This window comes from Piliocolobus tephrosceles, chromosome 1 (genome assembly GCF_002776525.5).
Source record: "Piliocolobus tephrosceles isolate RC106 chromosome 1, ASM277652v3, whole genome shotgun sequence".
Taxonomy (NCBI): Eukaryota; Metazoa; Chordata; class Mammalia; order Primates; family Cercopithecidae; genus Piliocolobus; species Piliocolobus tephrosceles.
In genome coordinates, this window is record NC_045434.1 from 162,184,573 (window position 1) to 162,205,470 (window position 20,898).

At 39.6% G+C, this 20,898-nt stretch overlaps 1 protein-coding gene across 1 annotated transcript in view; it reads left to right on the forward strand.

Moving 5' to 3' along the window:
- C1H1orf87 (chromosome 1 C1orf87 homolog) overlaps window positions 1–20,898 on the forward strand; it is a 78,219-nt gene that overhangs the window by 29,844 nt on the left and 27,477 nt on the right. Inside the window, exons 5-7 of the mRNA XM_023186692.1 lie at window positions 1,498–1,613; window positions 5,968–6,133; window positions 14,143–14,240. Of these exons, the coding sequence (XP_023042460.1) occupies window positions 1,498–1,613; window positions 5,968–6,133; window positions 14,143–14,240 (380 nt within the window). The remainder of the gene's footprint in view (window positions 1–1,497; window positions 1,614–5,967; window positions 6,134–14,142; window positions 14,241–20,898) is intronic.

Here is a 20,898-nt window from a genome sequence, read left to right on the forward strand (position 1 = left end):
CTCTTTAAAGGTCCTCCCTGCCCCAACTCACAGTGTCAGCTTTTAAACAACATTAGGGTAGTTACAGATTCAAGATAATGGGCCCACTCAAGTCTATTCATGAGCTAGCTTAGTCTGCAGGACCCAAGGTAAGAATTGAGACTGAGCGAAGATCTCCTTTGTGTCATCACAACTTCCTAGAGAGTTAGAAGTGGGGAGTATCTTTGAAATTTACCGATTAAGGAACTGAGGCCCAGAGGATGTTCAGGAACTTGTTTAGGAAACCCAGAGAATTAATGGCAGACCCCATGCTAAGACACACGTTTCCCAATGACAGGGCCAGAGTTCTTTGTGCATTGTATTTTCTAAGCTCATACCTATGTCTGAATATAAAGAGTAGTCCAAATGTCACCAAATTCAGGGAGCCAGAGGAAAATACCCTAAACTAGGAAGAAATAATAGCAATAAGAAAACCATTAGTGAGCATGTATAAATGGCAAAGCAACGGACAGCACAAACCTTAAAAAAGAAGGCCTGGACTTTAATCTTAATCCCACCATCATTAGCTCTGTGACATGGAGCATACTCTACTTAAGTTCTCCCATACCTCAATGATCTCATCCAGAAAACCGGGCCAAAACCAACCTTGCAAGTTTAGTCTCAGGATTTAGTAATGTGATAAATGCAAACTAATAGAATTAGTTATATATTTATGATAAGTATTTAGCAATACAGTATTGATTTATTAATGCAACCTATATGAATATTCAGTTCAACCAAATTTTCTGGCCTGAGACCTAGTTTCTATCAGGGACCCTATCTAGCTTCTCTTTCCCACTGCTCACTCCTCTGCTACCCTGGAGCTCTCCGTCCACCAGAGTCCCTAGGATGGCATCCAGCCTAGCAGTGAAAATGGATGACATTCCTTCAATCCTGAATACAGCATATATAATAAATGTATAAGATATGTGAGAAGGAACAAGAGAGAGATCGGGGCAGGGGTGGGGAGAGAGAGAGAGGCTAGAGGTTAGGTTATGCTATAGTAATAACCCCAAAATCTTTGTGGCTTAAAGCCACAAAAGGTTATTTTTTCTCATTTTTATCTCCATAGAGCCAGCCATAGTTCTCAACACTGTTGTCATTTTAGCTCTGGGACCCAGGATGATGAAACAGCCACTTTAGGATATTTTTGGACAGGACAGCAGAAGGGGAAAAAGAGTCCTGGAGGGTCTCATGTTAGCTCACAGGGTCTCAGTTCTGCTTATAACTCATTGGCCAGAACTAGTCACATGGCCTTATCCAACCACAAGACAACCAGGAAGTACAATTTCACCATTTATCCAGAAGGGAAAATAATGAGAATACTTGCTAAAAACACCAATAATTATGATACTATATTTTTAAGTGGTTTTTCAAAATGTTTAATGTAAAAATTTGCCAAGCACACTTTATCTCAACAGGCCTCTTTCCTTACATATAAATTAAATGAGGATGTTCTATTTTACATTTAATTTTCAGGTGAGTTATGAAAAGCTACTCTGGTTTTTAAACAGTGCAGCATCAGATTATCCACAGCAAAACAAAGCAGCTGCAGACCTGAGAGAAACTGAGAGTCATGGCACTCATAGCCGAAGGTACTCTTTTCCCTTTTTGTTAGGGTTTTGTTCCTAGGTGTCTTAGTCTGTGTGGACTGCTATAAAAAAGTACCATAAACTGGGTGGCTTATAAAGAACATCAATGTATGAATCACAGTTCTGAAGTGAAGACTGAAAGTCTAAGATCAGGGCACCAGCATGGTTGAGTTCTGGGAGGGCTCTCCCAGGATGCACACTGCTGACTTCTCTCTGTATCCCCACATGGCAGAAAGAGAGCAAGCTGGCTTGCGGGCCTCTCCTTACAAAGGTATTGCTATGGTTCGAATGTGTTTTCCCAAAGTTCATGTGTTAGAAGCTTAATCCCTAATGCAACAACAGCCCTGGGAGATGGGACCTAATAAGAGGTGATTAGGTCACAGGGCTCTGCCTTCTTGAATGCATTAATGTCATTATCTCAGGAGTGAGTTAGTTACCAAGAGAGTGGATTTGTTGTAAAAGCAGGTTTATCTCTCACCCTTGCCCCTCTTGCCCTTCTGCCTTCCACCACAGAATGATGCAGCAAGAAGGCCCTTGCAAGATGCCTGCCACTGACCTTGCACTTCTCACCCCTGTGAACTGAAGAAATAAAATATCTGTTCTTTATAAATGACCCAATCTCAGATATTCTGTTATAGCAGCCCAAAATAGACTAAGACAGGCACTGATCTCACTCATGAGGACTCCACCCTCATGACCAAATCCCACAGGCCCAGCCTTCTGATGTTATCACATTGGCATTAGGGTTTCAACACAGGAACTTTGAGGGAATTCAGTCAGTCCACGGCACTAGACTCCTAGTGCTGGCAGGGATCTTGAAGGCGTTCACTCAAACACCTCACCCGATGCAGAATCACTTTGCTCTTCACCAGCACTTGGCTTGTGCTCAGAGTTTTCTCTCTCTCTCTTTTTTGTGCGCAGGCCAACCTAGAAAGTTATTTGCAGCAATTGCATATGTTTTTTAACATCAAGCATGTGTCTTTTTATGAGGTTGCTGTGTGAAAATGAAAAACCTCATTATGAAATAAGAAATGATTGTGTATGGGTACAGAGCTCATCTATAAAGTGTGATTCCAAAAAGATGTTCAGTCAGTCAGCTCCTGGGTTGCAGGCACTAGCAAAAAAAAGTTTGAGGTTCAGGCATCCGCAGTCACTTCATATAATCTCAAGGGAAAGAAATTACTCAAAATAAAAATAAGATGTGAGGAATATAATCAGAGATGAAATGCAATAAAGTATGATATTCTCATGTTTGCCAAAAAAAGGTGACAAATTGCAGTGGTTAGGAGCATAGCCTCCATTGCAAAAGCCTGGCCTCAACTACTGTCTGCCATTCTGGGGCTATGTGACCTTGGCATTTCACTTAATTTCTCTGTGGTTCCATTCTCCAACTGTAAAATGGGGATGATATACTTCACGTCATTGATTTGTAATAGTAACTGAGTTAATAAATGCAAAATTCCAAAAATCAGTGACTGGCACATAGTAAGTACTATGTAAGTGCTTTTATTATTTTTAACTATTCTTCTAGAAGACACTCTTTTCAGCTGCAAATAATGTGGCATGGTGGTTAAGAGCTATGGCATTAGAGTTAAGTGTTTTACTCTAGGAATAAGGTAGGGGTTTTTGTTTGTTTGTTCGTTTGTTTTGTTTGTTTGTTTGAAAACGTCCTTGGGCCAAGGTTGGACTTGATTCCTCCTACAGTATGCCCTGTTTCACTGTGATAACTTCAACACTCATTGAATATGAGCTGTTTGCCAAGCTTACTTTGCTGGCCACAGTTAATTCCAGGATTGACAAAGCCTGGTCTCTTCCTTTAGGGCTCATGGTCCAAAGAAAACAATACTGCCATCTAGGCACTCCAGTCAAATACCACTCTGCGAGCAACTGTCTTACTGAGAGCCATAAAGCCCTAGAAATTTTTAACCAACAGCAACTATCCTTCACATAATACATACTGTAAATTTTGGCCCTGAGAGGTCATAGACCATGCAGTAGAATACATGGCCACTCCCTGGCATATAAGGTCTTAAGAGTCCTAGACAGAAAGCCTTTGCTGATACCTAGATAAGGTTAGATCTCTGTGTTATATAGTCCCATAGTCCTTCCCCTTCATAGCAGTTATGGCATTTTCAGTTATTTATTTGACATTTGAGGTTAGGAATCGTGGCTGTCCTGGCCAACTCTGTGTCTAGCATAGTTCTAACATAGTTCCTGGCATACAGAAGATGCTCAATAATATTTGCTGAATGTAATTGGCACTTCCAATTTTCTAAAGAGCTCACATCAATTTACTTTCAGGGATACCTGAATATCTGTTCTATAGAAAAGGCACATAAAGAAATCATTTTGAGCGCATCAGAGAAGGTGCTGCTTTATAAAAACCAGACAGTATGTATGTAGAAATACAAGACTGATGGCCTGTAATAAAGCCAGGCTCTTTGTTAATTAAGGTATGGATCAGGAAAATCCCCTTCTCATGATCTGTCAGATAGAGACTCTAATAGGGTAGCTCTGTGATATTTTAAAAGGTTCCAGCATTGCCGGTGGCAGCAGGGGTGGCAAGAGCTCTCATCTCCTAAATTGGACCAGATGAAATAAATTTCTGCAACAGGTCTGCTAAGAAACCCTACCAGCTGCAGCAAATGGATTCCATACCACACCTACCCATCCAGTACTCAGGGTAGTGAGCCAGGGACCAAAGCTTCATGAATTCTTATCCCCAGAAACTGTCCTTGCAAGAAAAGAGGAAGGAAGGCTTATGATTCAGATCTGGAACAGAGATATCTGATTGACAGTGTTTGGGACATGTGCTCTTACAGCAAAGAGAGGCTGGTAAAGCAAATAGTTGGCATTCTCCTCTGCCACAGTGAGAGGTGGACTGTCTCATGAGCTGGGGAACTCCCTGGACAGGTGAAGGCAGATGCAAAAGTTGGTGACCAAAATAAAGACACATGCCCACTATTCCTTCTCTGTACCAAACTTTTGGAAAATATTATGTATTATTAAGAGGTTCAGAATAGTATAATTTGGAGCCAAAGCTTGTGTGAGAGTCCCAGAGCCAAAAATAAAAAATAAAAAGGAAATAATATGACCTTTGGACAAAGTTGTATACATCTGATATGAATCAATTCCAGGTACTGTACAAGATCCCTGGGAAACAGTAAGGAACAAAACAGACTTGACCTCTTAGAGCAGACTACTAGGGAGGAAGTCAGACTTGACAAAATAAGGAAATAGAGATGTGACTACAAGTTGAAGGAGAACTATTAAGGAAAAGAATAAAGCACTATGAATAAGTGTATCAATCAGGGGTGTGCAGGAGCCAGACACGAGGGCCGATGATGCACACCTCTTCCCAACTCTTCATTCAGCGATGTCACAGTGGTAGCCTGAAATCAACCATGGTGGCAGTATTTATACCAGGGAAATCAGTAATGCAGCAAATTAGGGCTTTATCTTGCAGAGCTGATTGTTAAAGATTTACCAGTATACCACTGAAAGAAACCCGATGTAGATGGGTAGAAGTTGGGCAGTGTCATGGACTGTCCCTCTAGGGAACTTGGTGTTTAACTTGAAACAATGGAAAACAGGAAAAGCTTCACAGAGAAAGCAATAGTCTGCCTGGATCTCGAGGAACAAATACATTTGGCCGTTAGATGAGTAAACATATCAAACCAGTTTCATAAAATCAGTGACTGTAACATCTCACCCTGTTGCTTTTCACCTATTATTTAAAATAACGATAGTCAGTTAGACAGACCATCTTAATAATTATGTATATTTGCATGCCAGACTGTAAGTAATTACTCCCAAACATTTCTGGGTTTTTCAGATATAAGGAGCAGAGTCAAGGTTAATGCAGGAAATTCAACTGGTTCAGGATTTCCTCCCAGGGAACTCGGTTCTCTTGGTATGGGGATCTGGTGGAATCAGCTTTGCTTTGCTTGTGGCAGTGAGCAGTTTAGAAATTTCATTTGTCATCAGTAATTATCTGAGTTGAAGAAAAGCAAAATCAAGCAGGTAAACGACTATGATTACTTATTTTTTGTCTCAACCTAGGAAAAAAATACAGTTATAAAGATAGATTAACAATTTTGGCCTTTGTTGTAGTCAGACTGGTTGGTGCCTCTTGGAAAAGAGACGGTAGAGCTCACTCAGATGGAGCAAGTATGATTTAAGCTATGAAATATCTGCATGCAGCCTCATGACCAGGTTCCCAAGTCTGAGAGGGCCTTCGTGGATGGGCTCGCTGGTTCCATAGTGTGTAGCAAAGTTGAGAGATGTAGTAGGAAAGCATGCAGCTGCTTTGAGTGGATCATCTTTTCATAGCCTTCCCCATTTCCCTTCCAATCAGCACTCCACCTCAACACTCCAGCTCACAGCCAGAAGTGAACAGGAGTCTGTTGGAGATTTTGAAGATGGCACTAAGGACAACCAATGGCAGACTCAACATAGACAATCTCAATCTGAGTTTTCGAAAAGAAGATCGCTCATTCTCTGGCTGCCTTCCTCCACCTAAGGTAACCAAAATTCAATTTCAGATTTGTTCCTCTATAAAGGCTACTTCAGGGCATTGGGTCTATAGTAATAAGGCACAGGACTGATCTGTATTCTGCCTGTGGAATACATTACACAAGTGTTTGTTTTCTTTGCCTGAGAAGTGAAAAACAAGGCAGAAAAGGAATTGTGAAATGTACAGGAATTGTGAAATTGATCCAGGAATTATTTATACTGGGTTGTTTTATGTTAATAATAGAGAATATAACAACACCCAAATAATATTTCATAATGGAAAACAACTATTTTTTCAAGGCCAAATGTTTATTTCTCACACTCTTTCCTGGCTTCCAATGAGAACAGCATGTGGTGTCCCATCCCTGAGGAAAACCAAATTTTAGGGACCAACATAATTTACTGCCGGTACAGGTTACCATGCTCTTTTGGAGCATTAATTAATAGTGTAGATGCACTTCATGGAAGAGAATCCAGAACCATAAAAATTCATGGAACTGCTGCAGCCAAGTAAATCCCATCATAAGGCTACTTTGGATACAGGTGAAATAATAATTACCACTACTACTGTAACTCTATTAGCAACACCTCATCATCACTACACTTTTACTAAGTGCCACGCACTGTGCTAAATGCTTTGCTTACATTATCTCATATAACACTTACAAAGTTAATTCTGTACAAAATGCTACAAAATCTAGGTAGTCCTTACAATACCCATTTAATAAATTTTTTAAACTGAATCTCGCTGGGCGTGCTGGCCCACGCCTGTAATCCCAGCACTTTGGGAGGCTGAGGCGGATGGATCACAAGGTCAGGAGTTCAAGACCAACCTGGCCAATATGGTGAAACCCCGTCTCTACTAAAAATACACAAAAAAAAATTAGCCTAGTGTGGTGGAGCATGCCTGTAATCCCAGCCACTCGGGAGGCTAAGGCAGGAGAATTGCTTGAACCCGGGAGGCAGAGGTTGCAGTGAGCCAAGATCATGCCACTGCACTCCAGCCTGGGTGACAGAGAGAGACTCAGACTCAAAAAAACAAAAACAAAAACAACAGAGTCTCGAAGAGGCCAATTGAATCACCCAAGAGTCACAGCTAACAAGTGGCAGGGCCAGGATTCAAACTCCAGAAGAGTTATGGAAACTGAGAGGCAGAATCGGCACTTCATTAGGTAGAAGATATCTGGATGATTCCACTGAGTTCAATATACAAGAGTTAGAATTCCGGAAGTTTAGAAAGAATTGGAAATTATAGGCCAAAAACTTCCTGTTAGAAATATTGGAAAATGCCTTTCATCTAGGTATACAGAGGTTAGAAATGAGGAAGTCAGAGAATTTAAAAAACGGTGATGTTTACTAAGGAGCAAGGACATGATATGTTGAAAATGAGTTCTTATTCTAGGATAAAAGCATTTTTCTCTTAACTTCTATATTAAAATCAACTGTGCAAAGGCAAAATTGTGTGTGTGTGTGTGTATGTGCGCACGCGCATGTGTGTTTGAATATTATACATGCAAGCATATTTCATGAGAAACAGAGATAGAGCATTGTAGGACAGTCCACACAGCACATGTGGCCTTGTTTGTGAGAAGATCTACAGAAATAGACTTTTAGTCTAAAAATTCTTAGCTGCAATTTTTTCTTAGATTAGAAACCACATAACCCAATGATGAAGTTTGAATATTCTCAGATGATACTCATAGAATGAAACATAAACAACTTGAAAATCAAAATATGTTTACTAAAGCTCTTTAAGTTCCAGATTTTCCACTGGCAAATCTGGGTCCCAAATATCTACCTCCTGTGTCTATGTGAGGATTAAATAAAATAAATATGTGGAGGCATTTAGCATACTATCTGATTTATAAGGCCCTCACTATATATGCTTCCTTTCCTTCTTATAAAAAAGAAATCAGTGTTTGGTGAGGGTCTCACTTCAAAACAGCCTAAGAAAAGAGAATCTTCCCAGAGTCACGTGATGGCCACATTGAGGTCTGGTTATCAGGGCAGACCTTGAATCTTGAATGTTCGTCTCCCCACAGCCATCCCTGAAAGCTTAACTTTATGGTTCAGATCCAAAGAAATGGGGTACATTTTCCTTGAAGCTGGTCTGCCTTTCATGAGCCATCTGGCATCTCTTAAGACATCTGGAACTCACTCAGAGCATAATACAGTTCTGGGAGGCATGTAAAATAGAATTCTGTTTCCCCAGAACATGAGGCGAATTGAGGCGGAAGGGACACTGGAAACAAGAAGCAGCCACTATGACACCTCTACTCCCTTACTCCTTAGCATGAGACTTCAGAGTGGACAAGGAAAGGTTATGACTGAGTTAAAAGGTTTTTTTTTTTGTTTTTTTTTTTTTTTTTTGTGGGGGGGTGTTGTTTTGGCCAGTAGCTCTGAATTTCCTTTGGGTGCAGGAGAGAGAATCACAGACTATGAAAGCTATGCACTTTCTCTCCAGAAAGATTTAAAAAAAATTTAAAAGCACATCCACACAGCCGCCATTTCAGAGGGTTCACAAATCATCTGTAACTTCCAAGATAAATAAATGCAGTTTTAAAAGATATTCTATGGGTCTTGTCACTAAAATCAATGGAATTTGACCGTATACAAAGGTCAGTATTGAAGTATATAAAGTATCTGCCATCTTCATTCTATGGACTCACTCATCCTGTTCCTCTAGCATACCTTCAACGCAATGATGGTTTCTGTCAGGACTGCCAAGGCAATGTGGATACACATTCATTTATTTATTAACTTCCCTGACCATTATCCAAGTCAGGTGTAGATTCAATAGGGTTGTAGAACCTAAGACATTCTATGCATGCAGGCTCAGTTTAACCCTTTTACATAATCCATATTCTTCAGCATTTGAACTCATCCTCTTTCTGCTTCACAGCACAAACCCCTCCCAAACTGCTCCCAAACCTGCCTCCCAGGAGGAGCTAGCTAGAACATAGGTTGTTTTAATTACTCTTTGCTTCATTTTCATGTAGCTTCCTCATTATCAGGAGGGAGTCCCCTTACTGACATAGCCTGGGTTTGTGAATGTGAAGTTCATTCTTGTAGCAAGACTCTAGCTAGGACATGTGTTTAAGTGGACCAGGACTTTAAGACCTCCTTCTGTAGTTTGTTAGGTTCTATTTTCATATTTAGTGTTTTCTATAACTGTAGGCTCTGCCTTAAAAGTATAAAAAAGATTTTTACTAACTTTGAATCTTTCTCCTCTTCCAATGCAACAACCACCTTTCTGATCAATATGGCGTATTTAATCCATTCTTGCATTTGACATAATAATTACTCAGTGTGTTCTGGGCATTGAGGTAGGCACTGAGGACAACAAACCTTTATGGTTTGGGCTCCTGAGTTCTCCAGGAGCTCAGGGGAAAGGCAGTGTTTTAAATACGTCATCACAATTCTGTGTGACAGTGTAATGACGGCAGTGACTTTGAACACAGAGAAGGAACACCAATGTGCCCTCACCTGAAAGCTCTCCAGAGGAGATGATGTAAACACTGAATCTTAGAGGACAGGCAAGTTTGGCAAAGAATGAGGGGACAGGGCGGCTGGGCATGGTGGCTCACGCTTGTAATCCCAGCACGTTGGGAGGCTAAGGTGGGCAGATCACAAGGTCAAGAGATGGAGACCATCCTGGCCAACATGGTGAAACCCTATCTGTACCAAAAATAAAAAAATTAGCCAGGCATGGTGGCACACGCTACTTGTGGACATGGTAGTCTCAGCTACTTGGGAGGCTGAGGCAGGAGAATCACTTGAACCCAGGAGGCGGAGGTTGCAGTGAGCCGAGATCCTGCCACTGCACTCCAGCCTGGGTGACAGAGGCAAGACTCTATTAAAAAAAAAAAAAAAAAAAAAAAAAAACAAAGTTGGAGACAGGGGAAGAGATGGGAAAGTGTGAAAGTGTTCTCGGTAGAAGTCGCAATGTGAAAGCACTGACATGACAGCATGGCTAATTCAGGAAACTATAAGTCCTGCTCAAGTCAACTTTAGAATGGAAAGTAGGAGCCAGTTTATGAAGGTTCTTTCCAAGGAGCATGAATTTCATACTGAAGGTCCAAAGGAACCATTGAAGGATATTAAACAAGTGAATGATATGATCAGATTCAAATGGGAAAAAAAGAGCATTCTAATCGAATTTGGAGAATGGATTAGAAGCAGGCAAAACTGGGGGCAGAGAGACCTTTTAGAAGGTTGTTTCAATCATCCAGGCAAGAAATTATAAGGGTTTAAACCAAGGCAGTACCAGGAGGGATGTAGACATCAAAGAGGTAGAAAAACAAGTCTTGATGACTAACTGGATAGGGGCCCCAACTTAGGAGAAATAAAGAATGACTTCCAAGGTTCTGGCTTTGGCAGCTTGATGGACAGTGGTGCCATTCTCTGAGATAGGAAACAGAAAAGGAGTAATTAAGAGGGGTAGAGGAAGGAGTGATGAGTTCAATTTTGAACATGCTGATCTGGCTAGAGAGGTGAAAACTGAATAGTGATTTAAGACTTTTCAATATGGAGTGGAATTCATAGTAGTTAAGATTACCCAAGGATGTAATGGCAAGTGAGAATGGAAGAAGGCTGAGGAGAGCACTCACTGCTAAGGAGTGGTAAACAAAGAGAAGCCAACAAAGGAAATTCAAAACAATCAAAGGAGACATAGGAGTGGTTTAAAAAAAAAAGCAAAATACAAAGAGAGTTTGGAGAAGGGTGGCATGATCAGCCATGTCTCATGCTGCAACGAGATTATCTATAAATAGGATTGAAAAGTATACATTAAATTTAAAACCATGGAGATTCCTAGTAATGTGGTAAACATAATTTAAGCAGAATGAAGAGGTAAAATGCAAATGGAGCTATCTGTGGGAAAAGAGGGAGCTGAGACAGTGTGCACTGCTCTTTCAAGGAGCATTTTGGGGAAAGGAATGTTTATTTCACATGTAATTTTTAATAACAGATATTTTATTTACTTCGGGTTAAAAATATTTCCTTAATAAACAGAAGAAACTACATAGAAACATTTTCTTACCAAAGGTCCTCATTATGAATATTGATGTTTTAAAGGATTTTAATAATAATCGTGACTAACATGGAATTGCTGTGATTTTCTGGTAGATGTTTCTGTTGTGCCTCTATAACTGGCAGCAGTCAGTTCTTAGCAGCTATTCTGTTCCTAGAATCAGTCTGCTTCTAGGAACCCTGATGTACTATTTCTAATATGCTGTTCATTTTAGCCTAAAGCAAAACTCAATGTTGCCAGAAGTAAGTGATCTGTTTTTAGAATAATCTCTTAATATTGATGTTCAAAAATACATCAATATGTTCTAATCATGAAGATAGTTCAGTTCTTATTTATGGCGTGACCAATCTCTGACTCTTGAACTTTATTTTTTTGCCAATCTCCACTCATGCATATGCCACCCTTCAGTGAATTCAATTCATGCATTTATGGCTTCTTTCACTCATATATACATTTATTAAATAATTATTGATCTTTTATTTTTCAATTCTGTGCTAGCCAATGGTGATAAGAAAATGAATGAAACCCAATTCCAGTCCTGAGTAAGCCACCGCCTTGTAGAAATGCTCAACAAATAACAGCTAATTACTGCCCAACCTGAAAAGGGATATGATAGCAGAATGGATAATGTCAAAATAAATGCTGCTTCTAAAAAGCACCATGCTTTTTCTCACCCATATTTACACATTATTTTCCTCTGCCTGGAATGCCCCTCAACTCCTTATTCTTCTAGCAAACTCTATTTATTTTTTCATGATACAAATCAATCTTTTTTTTCTCCTCTTTTAAGCTTCCCTGACATTTCTCCTCTATACATAGAAACATGCAAGTTTCAAATCCAGATTGGTTGTCTTTCCTTTCATACAGACAAATGAGGATGAGCTTTTTGTTGTCATTTTAAAATGTTGGTTTTATGATTATTCAAGTATGGTGAGACCAACAGATCAGGAAATGAGATGATTGCTACTGAAAAGATAGTTTGTTTCTCATGGTTGCTGAGAGGAGAGGGCACCCCACACCCTGCGGGGCCAGGCCACACCTTGCAAGGCCAGAGGAAGCACCAGGTTCTGTCAGGAGGCAGAGAGAATGAGGGGAATGTGGGCATGAGACTTTCTGTGGGTTTTCAGGAAGGAATGGACAGAGCAGAGTAAGCAGGCTTAGGATTGGCTAGCTTGCATAACCAGCAGGCTCTGTACCTGACCCCAGGGTGGGTAGAGCAGGGAAATAGTGGCTCTGTGAGCACATCAATAAAATAGATGGTTGGGGTATGGGCTTTGGATAAGTTGGTTAGGTGATAAAAGGCACACTTCAGGAAGGGCAGTCTCTCCAGGGTCAGCAAAGCCCCACGAAGGCTGAAGTATCAATATAAAATGATAGGTTTAATATGGCACTACACTGAACTTCCTCTAAAATTAGTAACAGTGACTAAAAATACAGGTCAAGTATCTCTTGTCTGAAATATTTGGGACCAGAAGTGTTTTGGATTTTGAATGTTTATTGGATTTGGGATAGTTAATTTATATGTAATGAACTATCTTGGGGACAGAACTTCAAATCTAAACATGAAATTTATTTTGTTTCATATATCACTTATATACATGGCCTGGAGGTAATTTAATACAATAATTGTAATAATTTTGTGCATGAAACGAGGTTTGTGTTAAATACTAATGTGTAGAATTCTGCACTTGTGGTTTCCTGTCAGCACTCAAAAAGTTTCAGATTTTGGATTTTTGGATTAGGAATGCTCAACTGTAGTTATGTTTGTACTAAATAGCTATTTTTAGTAGCTGCTTTTTTTATATATTTATTTACATAGTTATTATTAGAAATGTTCAATTTAGTGTAAATAGTCCACACACTAAACTCGACATTTGTTTTTTCCTTCCTTCTCCCCTTCCTTCCTTGATACCCTATTTCTCTCTCCCTCCCTCCCTTGTTTCCTCTCTTCTTTCTTCTTCCATTTCTCTATTTTCCTTCTTCCCTACTCTCCCCTCTTCTCTCTTATTTCCTCTCTACCTCTGCTTCCTCTCTCCTCCCTCTGTCTTTTCTTTATTTCATCAAATATTAATCAAATGCCTACTAAGAGCCAGGCACTATTCTAAATGCTAACTTTATAATGAAATCCTCACAGAATCCTGGGAAGTAGGAAGTACTAGTCTAGTTTAGTAAATGAAGCTGCAGCCATAAAAAGGTTAAGTAACTTCCCAAGATCAGAGAGATCACAGGAAGCAGACCTGTGCTCAAATAAGGTCTGTTTGATTCTATCATTTATATGTTTAACCATTATTCTAAATATACAGCAAAAGTTACTATACCCTAAAAGTTTGAAATATTTGAATCTAAGTGTCACTTACCCACCAACCTGAGAACTGAACTAGTTTATACTAGTTCAGAACAAGATTTAGAACATATTATGAACTTGGGAAACTTCAATGACACCTCATTCATCCATTCAACAAATATTTATCTGAGCATCTGGTTTCTAGACTAAGTTCCATAACTTATTAGCTATGTGACATTAAGGAAATACTTAATTTCTCCAAGTCTTTATTTCCTCATATATAAAATGTAGATAAGTAATATTAACCCCGCTAATACAACAAGCTTGTTTTGCAAATCAAAATGGCTGAAACAAAAACATTTAGCAATTCACCTATATAATGAAGTATGCATAATACAGAGGTGTTGACTACCCATTCCATGGCTGATAAAAATGTAAGATCAGCATTTCAAACCCCAGTGGCTTCTGAGTAACGAAGTATACCTGTGTGTCAACTGAATAAAAACTTGCTGGCAAGCATTCAGTTGCACATTCTTGTCCTAAATGATATCCTGAAGGATAACTCAATGGTAGAATATACTGCTGGGTATTAATTCTTTGTCAAAATAATATAGCTTCTAATTATGAGAAAAATATTAATTGTATCCTATTGAAACATTTTGTATCCTAGTGAAATCTTTTTTTTTTTTTCAAACTTGTAGGTCAGGGCTATATGTGGGAAGCATGGATTGTATCTGACCCTGAGCCTGCTGGAAACATTGCTTAACTATCAAGATTTGGGTTACCAAAATGAAATAAAGTAAGTCAACTTTTGCTAAGAACTGAATGCTTGTATCCACCACCCCTTCCCCAGATGTTATGGTAAAGCCTTAACTTCAAATATGACGGTTTTTGGAGACTGGCTTTGGGAGGTGATTAGGTTTAGATGAAGTCATAAAGGTAAAACCCCCATGATGAAATTATTGTCTTTGTAACAAGAAGAACAGACATGAGAGTTTCCTGTCTCTTCCATGTGAAGATACAAAAGGTAGCCATCTATAAGTCAGGAAGAGGGTCCTCACCAAAATCTTAACCTGCCAGCACCTTGATCTTGGATATTCTAGACTCCTACCTAGTGAATGACGTTTTGTGAGAGCAGCCCGAATTTTTTATTCACTCTGTCTTCTGTTAGGATACCAAACACTAGATCTGTCTTTAGAGTAGGAGTTCTGTGTGAAGCGATCGATTTCATCACTTGATAGAGTTAAGAAGGTTTGCTTTTTTTGTGACCAAAGGGTCTTCTTTGCTGTAGAAAAACAAAGCAGGAAACTTCCACCTACAACTATTACAGACTGTCAGGGACTAGATTTATCATTCCACCTTTAACAACTAAAAATATATGACAAAAATATAGGACAAAATATGTGAAGCAGTGATTCTCAGACATCGAATGGCAAGCAGCACAGAACAGTGACTCCTGGGAGAAGAAAAACAAAGCAAGTGAGCCTAGCTCATTGCATAGGAATGGGGAATTCAAGCAGAGCCCAGCATTCTCCCTGAGTTAAAGCGACAGAGTTTTGAGTTCAGGAAGGCCAAAAAGACTACAATGCACAGTACAGAGGAGTAGAGAAGTGAGAAATCCCCAGGGAGCCCTCTCTGGAGATTTCTAAGAGTTACCCTTAAATCTTCATGTGAGTGCTGGCTAATGTATCCATTTGAGGCAACTACCCAAGGCCAGGGAAAGTAACACCAAAAGAAAGATGTAGAAACATTATTAGATCTCACATAGGATTGGGAATACTTCATGTCTCCACCAGCTAGTGAAGAAAACCTCCTACCCCATATGGCATTGAGTAGAAACCTTAAAAAAGTACAGCATTGTAATGATGGTGCCAAATTACCCCAGACAAACTCAACAAATCTTAAAAGTCTAACAAAACTTGAAAATGATCAAAATGTTTTTGAGCAACTTAATTGTATCTAAGAACAAAGTCACCCAAATTCAAAGGAACAGAAAATTTCGATCAACAATGCAGAAATCACAGTTTCTAAAATGTATGCAAAAATTGCTGAGCACCAAAAGAAGCAGGAAAAGTAAGACCTATTATTCAGAGAAAAACCAGTTAATACAAGCAGATTCCTAAACAACACAGATAATACAATTAGCAAACAAGCATGTTAAAAGAGCACTTATTAATACACTTCACCTGTTCAAGAAGGCATAGGAAGATGTGAACATAATTAAAGGTATGGAAGATTTAAAAAGATCCAAATACAACTTCTGGAGATAAAAAAAAATACAATGTCTTCTCTGCTACAACATGTAACCCCAGTGTAATAATGTGAAAAACCCTAAACAATTCACAACAGAGACATTCTACACAATGCCTAGCCGGTGCTCCAAAAAATTGTGAAGGCCATTGAAAATGAGGAATATCTGAGAAACTGTCCCAGCAAACAAGAACATAAGAGGACATGAAGACTAAATGTAATGGGATAGCCTGGAGGGAATCTGGAACAGAAAAGGAATATTAGGTAAAAACTAAGGATATTGGAATTATGGACTTTAGTTAATCGTAATGCATGAATATTGGTCCATTAATCATAGCAATAGTATCATATGAATGTAAGATATTGACCAAAAGGGAAACCAAGTATGAAGCATGTGAAAATCCTCCATACTACCTTAAATTTTTTCTGTAAAATTTAAGACTACTTGAAAAAAATAAGGTTTATTTTAAAAATACAATACCTGAAAGAAAAATGTTTGTTATGGAAGCAACGGAAGATAATACACACAATAACAAATAAGTGAGTATGACGACACAGATATAGCCACTATGTAAAATAAAACTCAGTGTGAAAAAATGAAGGAAAAACTAACAGAGCATCATTGGGTCTTCTGACACCAGCAACCTAATACATGGGAAACTGGAGTCTCAGAAAAGGAAGAGAAGGATGAAGGGAAGAAAAGTATGTTGAACAAATAATAGCTGCAATTTTTTTCAAATTTGGGGTAAACTATAAAGACGTGGACCCAAGGAGCTCAATGAACTTCAGACACAAGAAATTTGAAATAAACCATGCAAAAGTTCATTGTGATCAAATTGTTTAACCCAGTGGTAAAGAAAAAACCTTAAAAGCACACAGAGAAAAAGACAAATTATAGTAGGCTTCCCTTTTCTGTGGTTTCACTTTCTATGACTTCAGTTACCAATGGTCTGAAAATATTAAATGGAAAATTTCAGAAATAAGCAAGTTATAAATTTTAAGTTGTGCACCATTCTGAGCAGCATGAAGAAATCTTATTCTGTCCTGCCTGGTTCTGCCTGGGACATGATCATACCTTCATCCAACATATCCATGCTGTATATGTTACCCCTGTGTTGGTCACTTAGCAGCTGTCTTGGTTATCAGATTGACTGTCATGGTATCACAGTGCTTGTGTTCAAGTAATTCTTATTGTGCTTATTAATGGCCTCAAAGCAAAAAAAGTAGTAATGCTGGCAACTTGCATATGCCAAAGATAAACTGTAAAGTACTTTCTTATGTAAAAAGGTGAAAGCTCTCAACTTAATGAGGAAAATAAATGTATGCTGAGTTTGCTAAGATCTATGGAAAGAACAAATCTTCTGTTCATACAATTGTGAAGAAGGAAAAAGAAATTTGTGCATAGGACATATATAGGGTTCAGTACTAGCTGTGGTTTCAGGCATCCACGATGGGTCTTGGAATATATGCCGTGTGGATAAGGGGAAACTACTACAATTTCTTTCTCAAACTTTTGGTAGAATTCACCAGTGAACCCAACTGGGCCTGGTACTTGCTGTTTTGAAAGATTATTAATTATTGATTTAATATTTAATTAGCAAATCAACTCATATCCAAAATCTGGTTCCCTGTCACCCCCTCTATTGTTACTTAACAACACCCATCCACACTACCAGTATCTTTCTCCTGGATTTCTGTAATAGCCTCCTAACTGAACTCTGTTTCTACTCTTATACCTAATTTATCCTCACTTCTGCAGCTATTGTAATCTATTCATAAACCTAAAGGGGTTCACATCATTACTCTTCTCAAAACACTGCAAGAGTATGTTATTACACGTAGAAGGCAAAAAAAAAAAAAAAAAATCAAAGTCCTCTACACGAGCTGCTCCCCCATCACTTCTCTGGCTCCATCTAAAATTTCCTTTCCCTAATCTGTTCCAGTTACACCATGCCTCTTTTCTTCCTCAAACACACCATGCAGACTTCAGCTTAGCACCTATCCTTTGAATGTTCCCTCTACTTTGAAAGCTCTTCCCACAGATACCCTTATGCTAACTCCCTCACCTTCTTCAAGCTTTTGCTCAAATATCTCCTTGTCAATGAGACCTATACTAACCACCCTATTTAAAGCTGTGGTCCCCATCCTTTGTTCCCCTTAAGCTAGTCTCCTTTTGTTTTCTTTTATACACTTATCAACCTCTAATGAATTAGGTAATTTGCTGATTTTTCATCTGTATAGTTATTATCTGTATCTCCCTGACAGACAGTAGATGATAGTGCCACGGGGAAGAAAAGGTCTTTGTTTTATTCACTGATGTATCCAAAGTGTCTAGAGCAGTGCCTGGTACATAGTAAGTTCTCAATAAATATTTATTGACTTGAACTGAATTGGGGGTTGGGGATACACTGACTTGAACTGAATTAGAGGGGTGATCCCTCAAAATATTCTCAGGGATGCAGATACATAAATTCTTCTCAGTCCCTATTTCATGAGCAACTTGAAGAAGGCCTTCCTTACCCAACTCATCAAAATCAGGTCCTTTGTGCTGTACTCTCTCATGGCACCCAGTCATTTTATTTGCTAACACTTATCACTATTTGTAATTATGTGTGTATTTGTGTTATGTTAGTTTAAAGTCTACATAGTGATCTCCATGCTAGCAAGGGGCCTGACTATTTTCCTCACACTATATTTCCAACATCTAGCCTAGTACTTGGCTGTATTAGTCTGTTCTTACAGTGCTATAAGGAACTACATGAGACTGAGTAATTTCTGAAGAAAAGAAGTTTAACTGACTCATAGTTCTGTAGGCTGTACAGTAAGAATGGATGGGAGGCCTCAGGAAACTTACAATTACAGTGAAAGGCAAAGGGGAAGCAAACACGTCTTACCATGGCAAATCAGGAGAGAGAGAAAGAGAGACAGAAAGGAGGGAAGTACCACAGGTTTTTTTTGTTTTGTTTTGTTTTGATTTTTTAATTATACTTTAAGTTCTAGGGTACATGTGCAGTTTTAAACCATCAAACCTCAGGAGAACTCACTCACCATCATGAGAACAGCATGGGGGAAATTCGCCTTCATGAACCAGTCACCTCCCACCAGGCCCTTCCTTCAGTACATGGGGATTACAATTTGACGTGAGATTTGGGTGGGGACACAGAGTCAAACAATATCATTCTGCCCCCAGGTCCTCCCAATTCTCATGTTCTTTTTACATTTCGAAACCAATCATGCCTTCCCAACAGTCCCCCAGTCTTAACTCATTCCAGCATTAATGCAAAAGTCCAAGTCCAAAGTCTCATCTGAGACAAGGCAAATCCCTTCTACCTATGAGCCTGTAAAATCAAAAACAAGTCAGTTACTTCCAAGATACAGTGGGGATATAGGCATTGGGTAAATGCTCCCATTCCAAAAGGAAGAAATGGGCCAAAACAAAGGAGCTACAGTACCCATTCAAGTCCAAAACCCAGCAGGACAGTCATTAAATCTTAAAGCTCCAAAATAATTTCTTTTGACTCTATGTCTCACATCCAGAGCACACTGATGCAAGGGGTGGGTTCCTAAGCATTTGGGCAGCTCTGCCCCTGTGGTTCTTCAGGGTACAGCTCCTTTGGCTGCTTTCACAGGCTTGCATTGAATGCTTGTGGCTTTTCCAGATACATGGTTGAAAGTTGTCAGTGGATTTACCATGCTGGGGTCTGGAGGACTGTACACCCTCTTTTTACAACTCCACTAGGCAGTGCCCTAGTAGGGACTCTGTACAGGAGCTCCAGTACCACATTTCCCCACTGCACTGCCCTAGTGGAGGTTCTCCATTATGGCTCCACCCCTTCAGCAGACTTCTGCCTGAACATCCAGGCATTTCCATACATCCTCTGAAATCTAGGCAAAGGCTCCCAAACTCTTGCCTTCTGCACATCCACAGGCCCAACACTCCATGGAAGCTACAAAGGCTTGGGGCTCGCAGCCTCTGAAGCCATGGCTTGAGCTGTGCCTTGGTCCCTTTCAGCCACAGCTAGAGCAGGAGCAACTGGGATGCAGGGCACCACATCCTGAGGCTGCACAGAGCAGTGGGGCCCTGGACCCAGTCCACGAGACTAATTTTCCCTCCCAGGCCTCCAGGCCTGTTATGGGAGGGGCTGCCAAGATCTCTGAAATGACCTGGAGACATTTTTCCCATTGTCTTGGCTATTAATATATAGCTCCTCATCACTTATGCAAATTTCTGCAGCCAGCTTGACTTTCTCCCCAGAAAATGTGTTTTTCCTTTCTACCTCATAGGCTACAAATTTTCCAAACTTTTTTGCTCTGCTTCCCTTTTAAACATAAATTGCAATTTTAGACCATCTCTTTGTAAATGCTTACGACTGTACATTTTTAGACACAATCAGGTCACATCTTGAATGCTTTGCTGATTAGAAATTTCTTCTGCCAGATACCCTAAATCACCTCTCTCAAGTTCAAAGTTCCACAGATCTCTAAGGCAGGGGCAAAATATTGCCAGTCTCTTTGCTAAAGCATAGAAAGAGTGACCTTTACTCCATTTCCCACAAAGTTCCTCATTCTCATTTGAGACCACCTCAGCCTGGACATCATTGTCCATATCACTGTCAGCATTTTGATCAAAACCGTTCAACAAGTCTCTAGGAAGTTTCAAATTTTTTTACCACATCTTCCTGTCTTCTTCTGAGCCCTCCAAAATGTTTCAACCTTTGCCCATTATCCAGTTCGGAAGTCACTTCCACATTTTCATGTATCTTTATAGCAGTGCCCCACTGTCCTGGTACCAATTTTCTGTATCAGTCTGTTTTTACATTGCTGTAAGGAACTACCTGAGACTGGGTAATTTATGAAGAAAAGAGGTTTAATTGACTTACAGATTTACAGGCTTAACAGGAAGGATGGCTGAGAGGCCACAGGAAACTTAACAATCAAGGCAAAAGGCAAAGGGAGAGCAAGCATACCTTACCATGGCAAAGCAGGAGAGAGAGAGAGACAGTGAAGGGGGATGTGCCACACTTTTAAACTATCAGATCTTGTGAAAACTATCACGAGAACAGCATGGGGGAAGTCTGCCCCCATGATCCAATCACCTGCCACCAGGCCCCTCCTTCAACATATGGAGAATACACTTTGACATTAGATTTGGATGGGGACACAAAGCCAAACCATATCATTGCCACATGCTAGGTACACAGTAAATG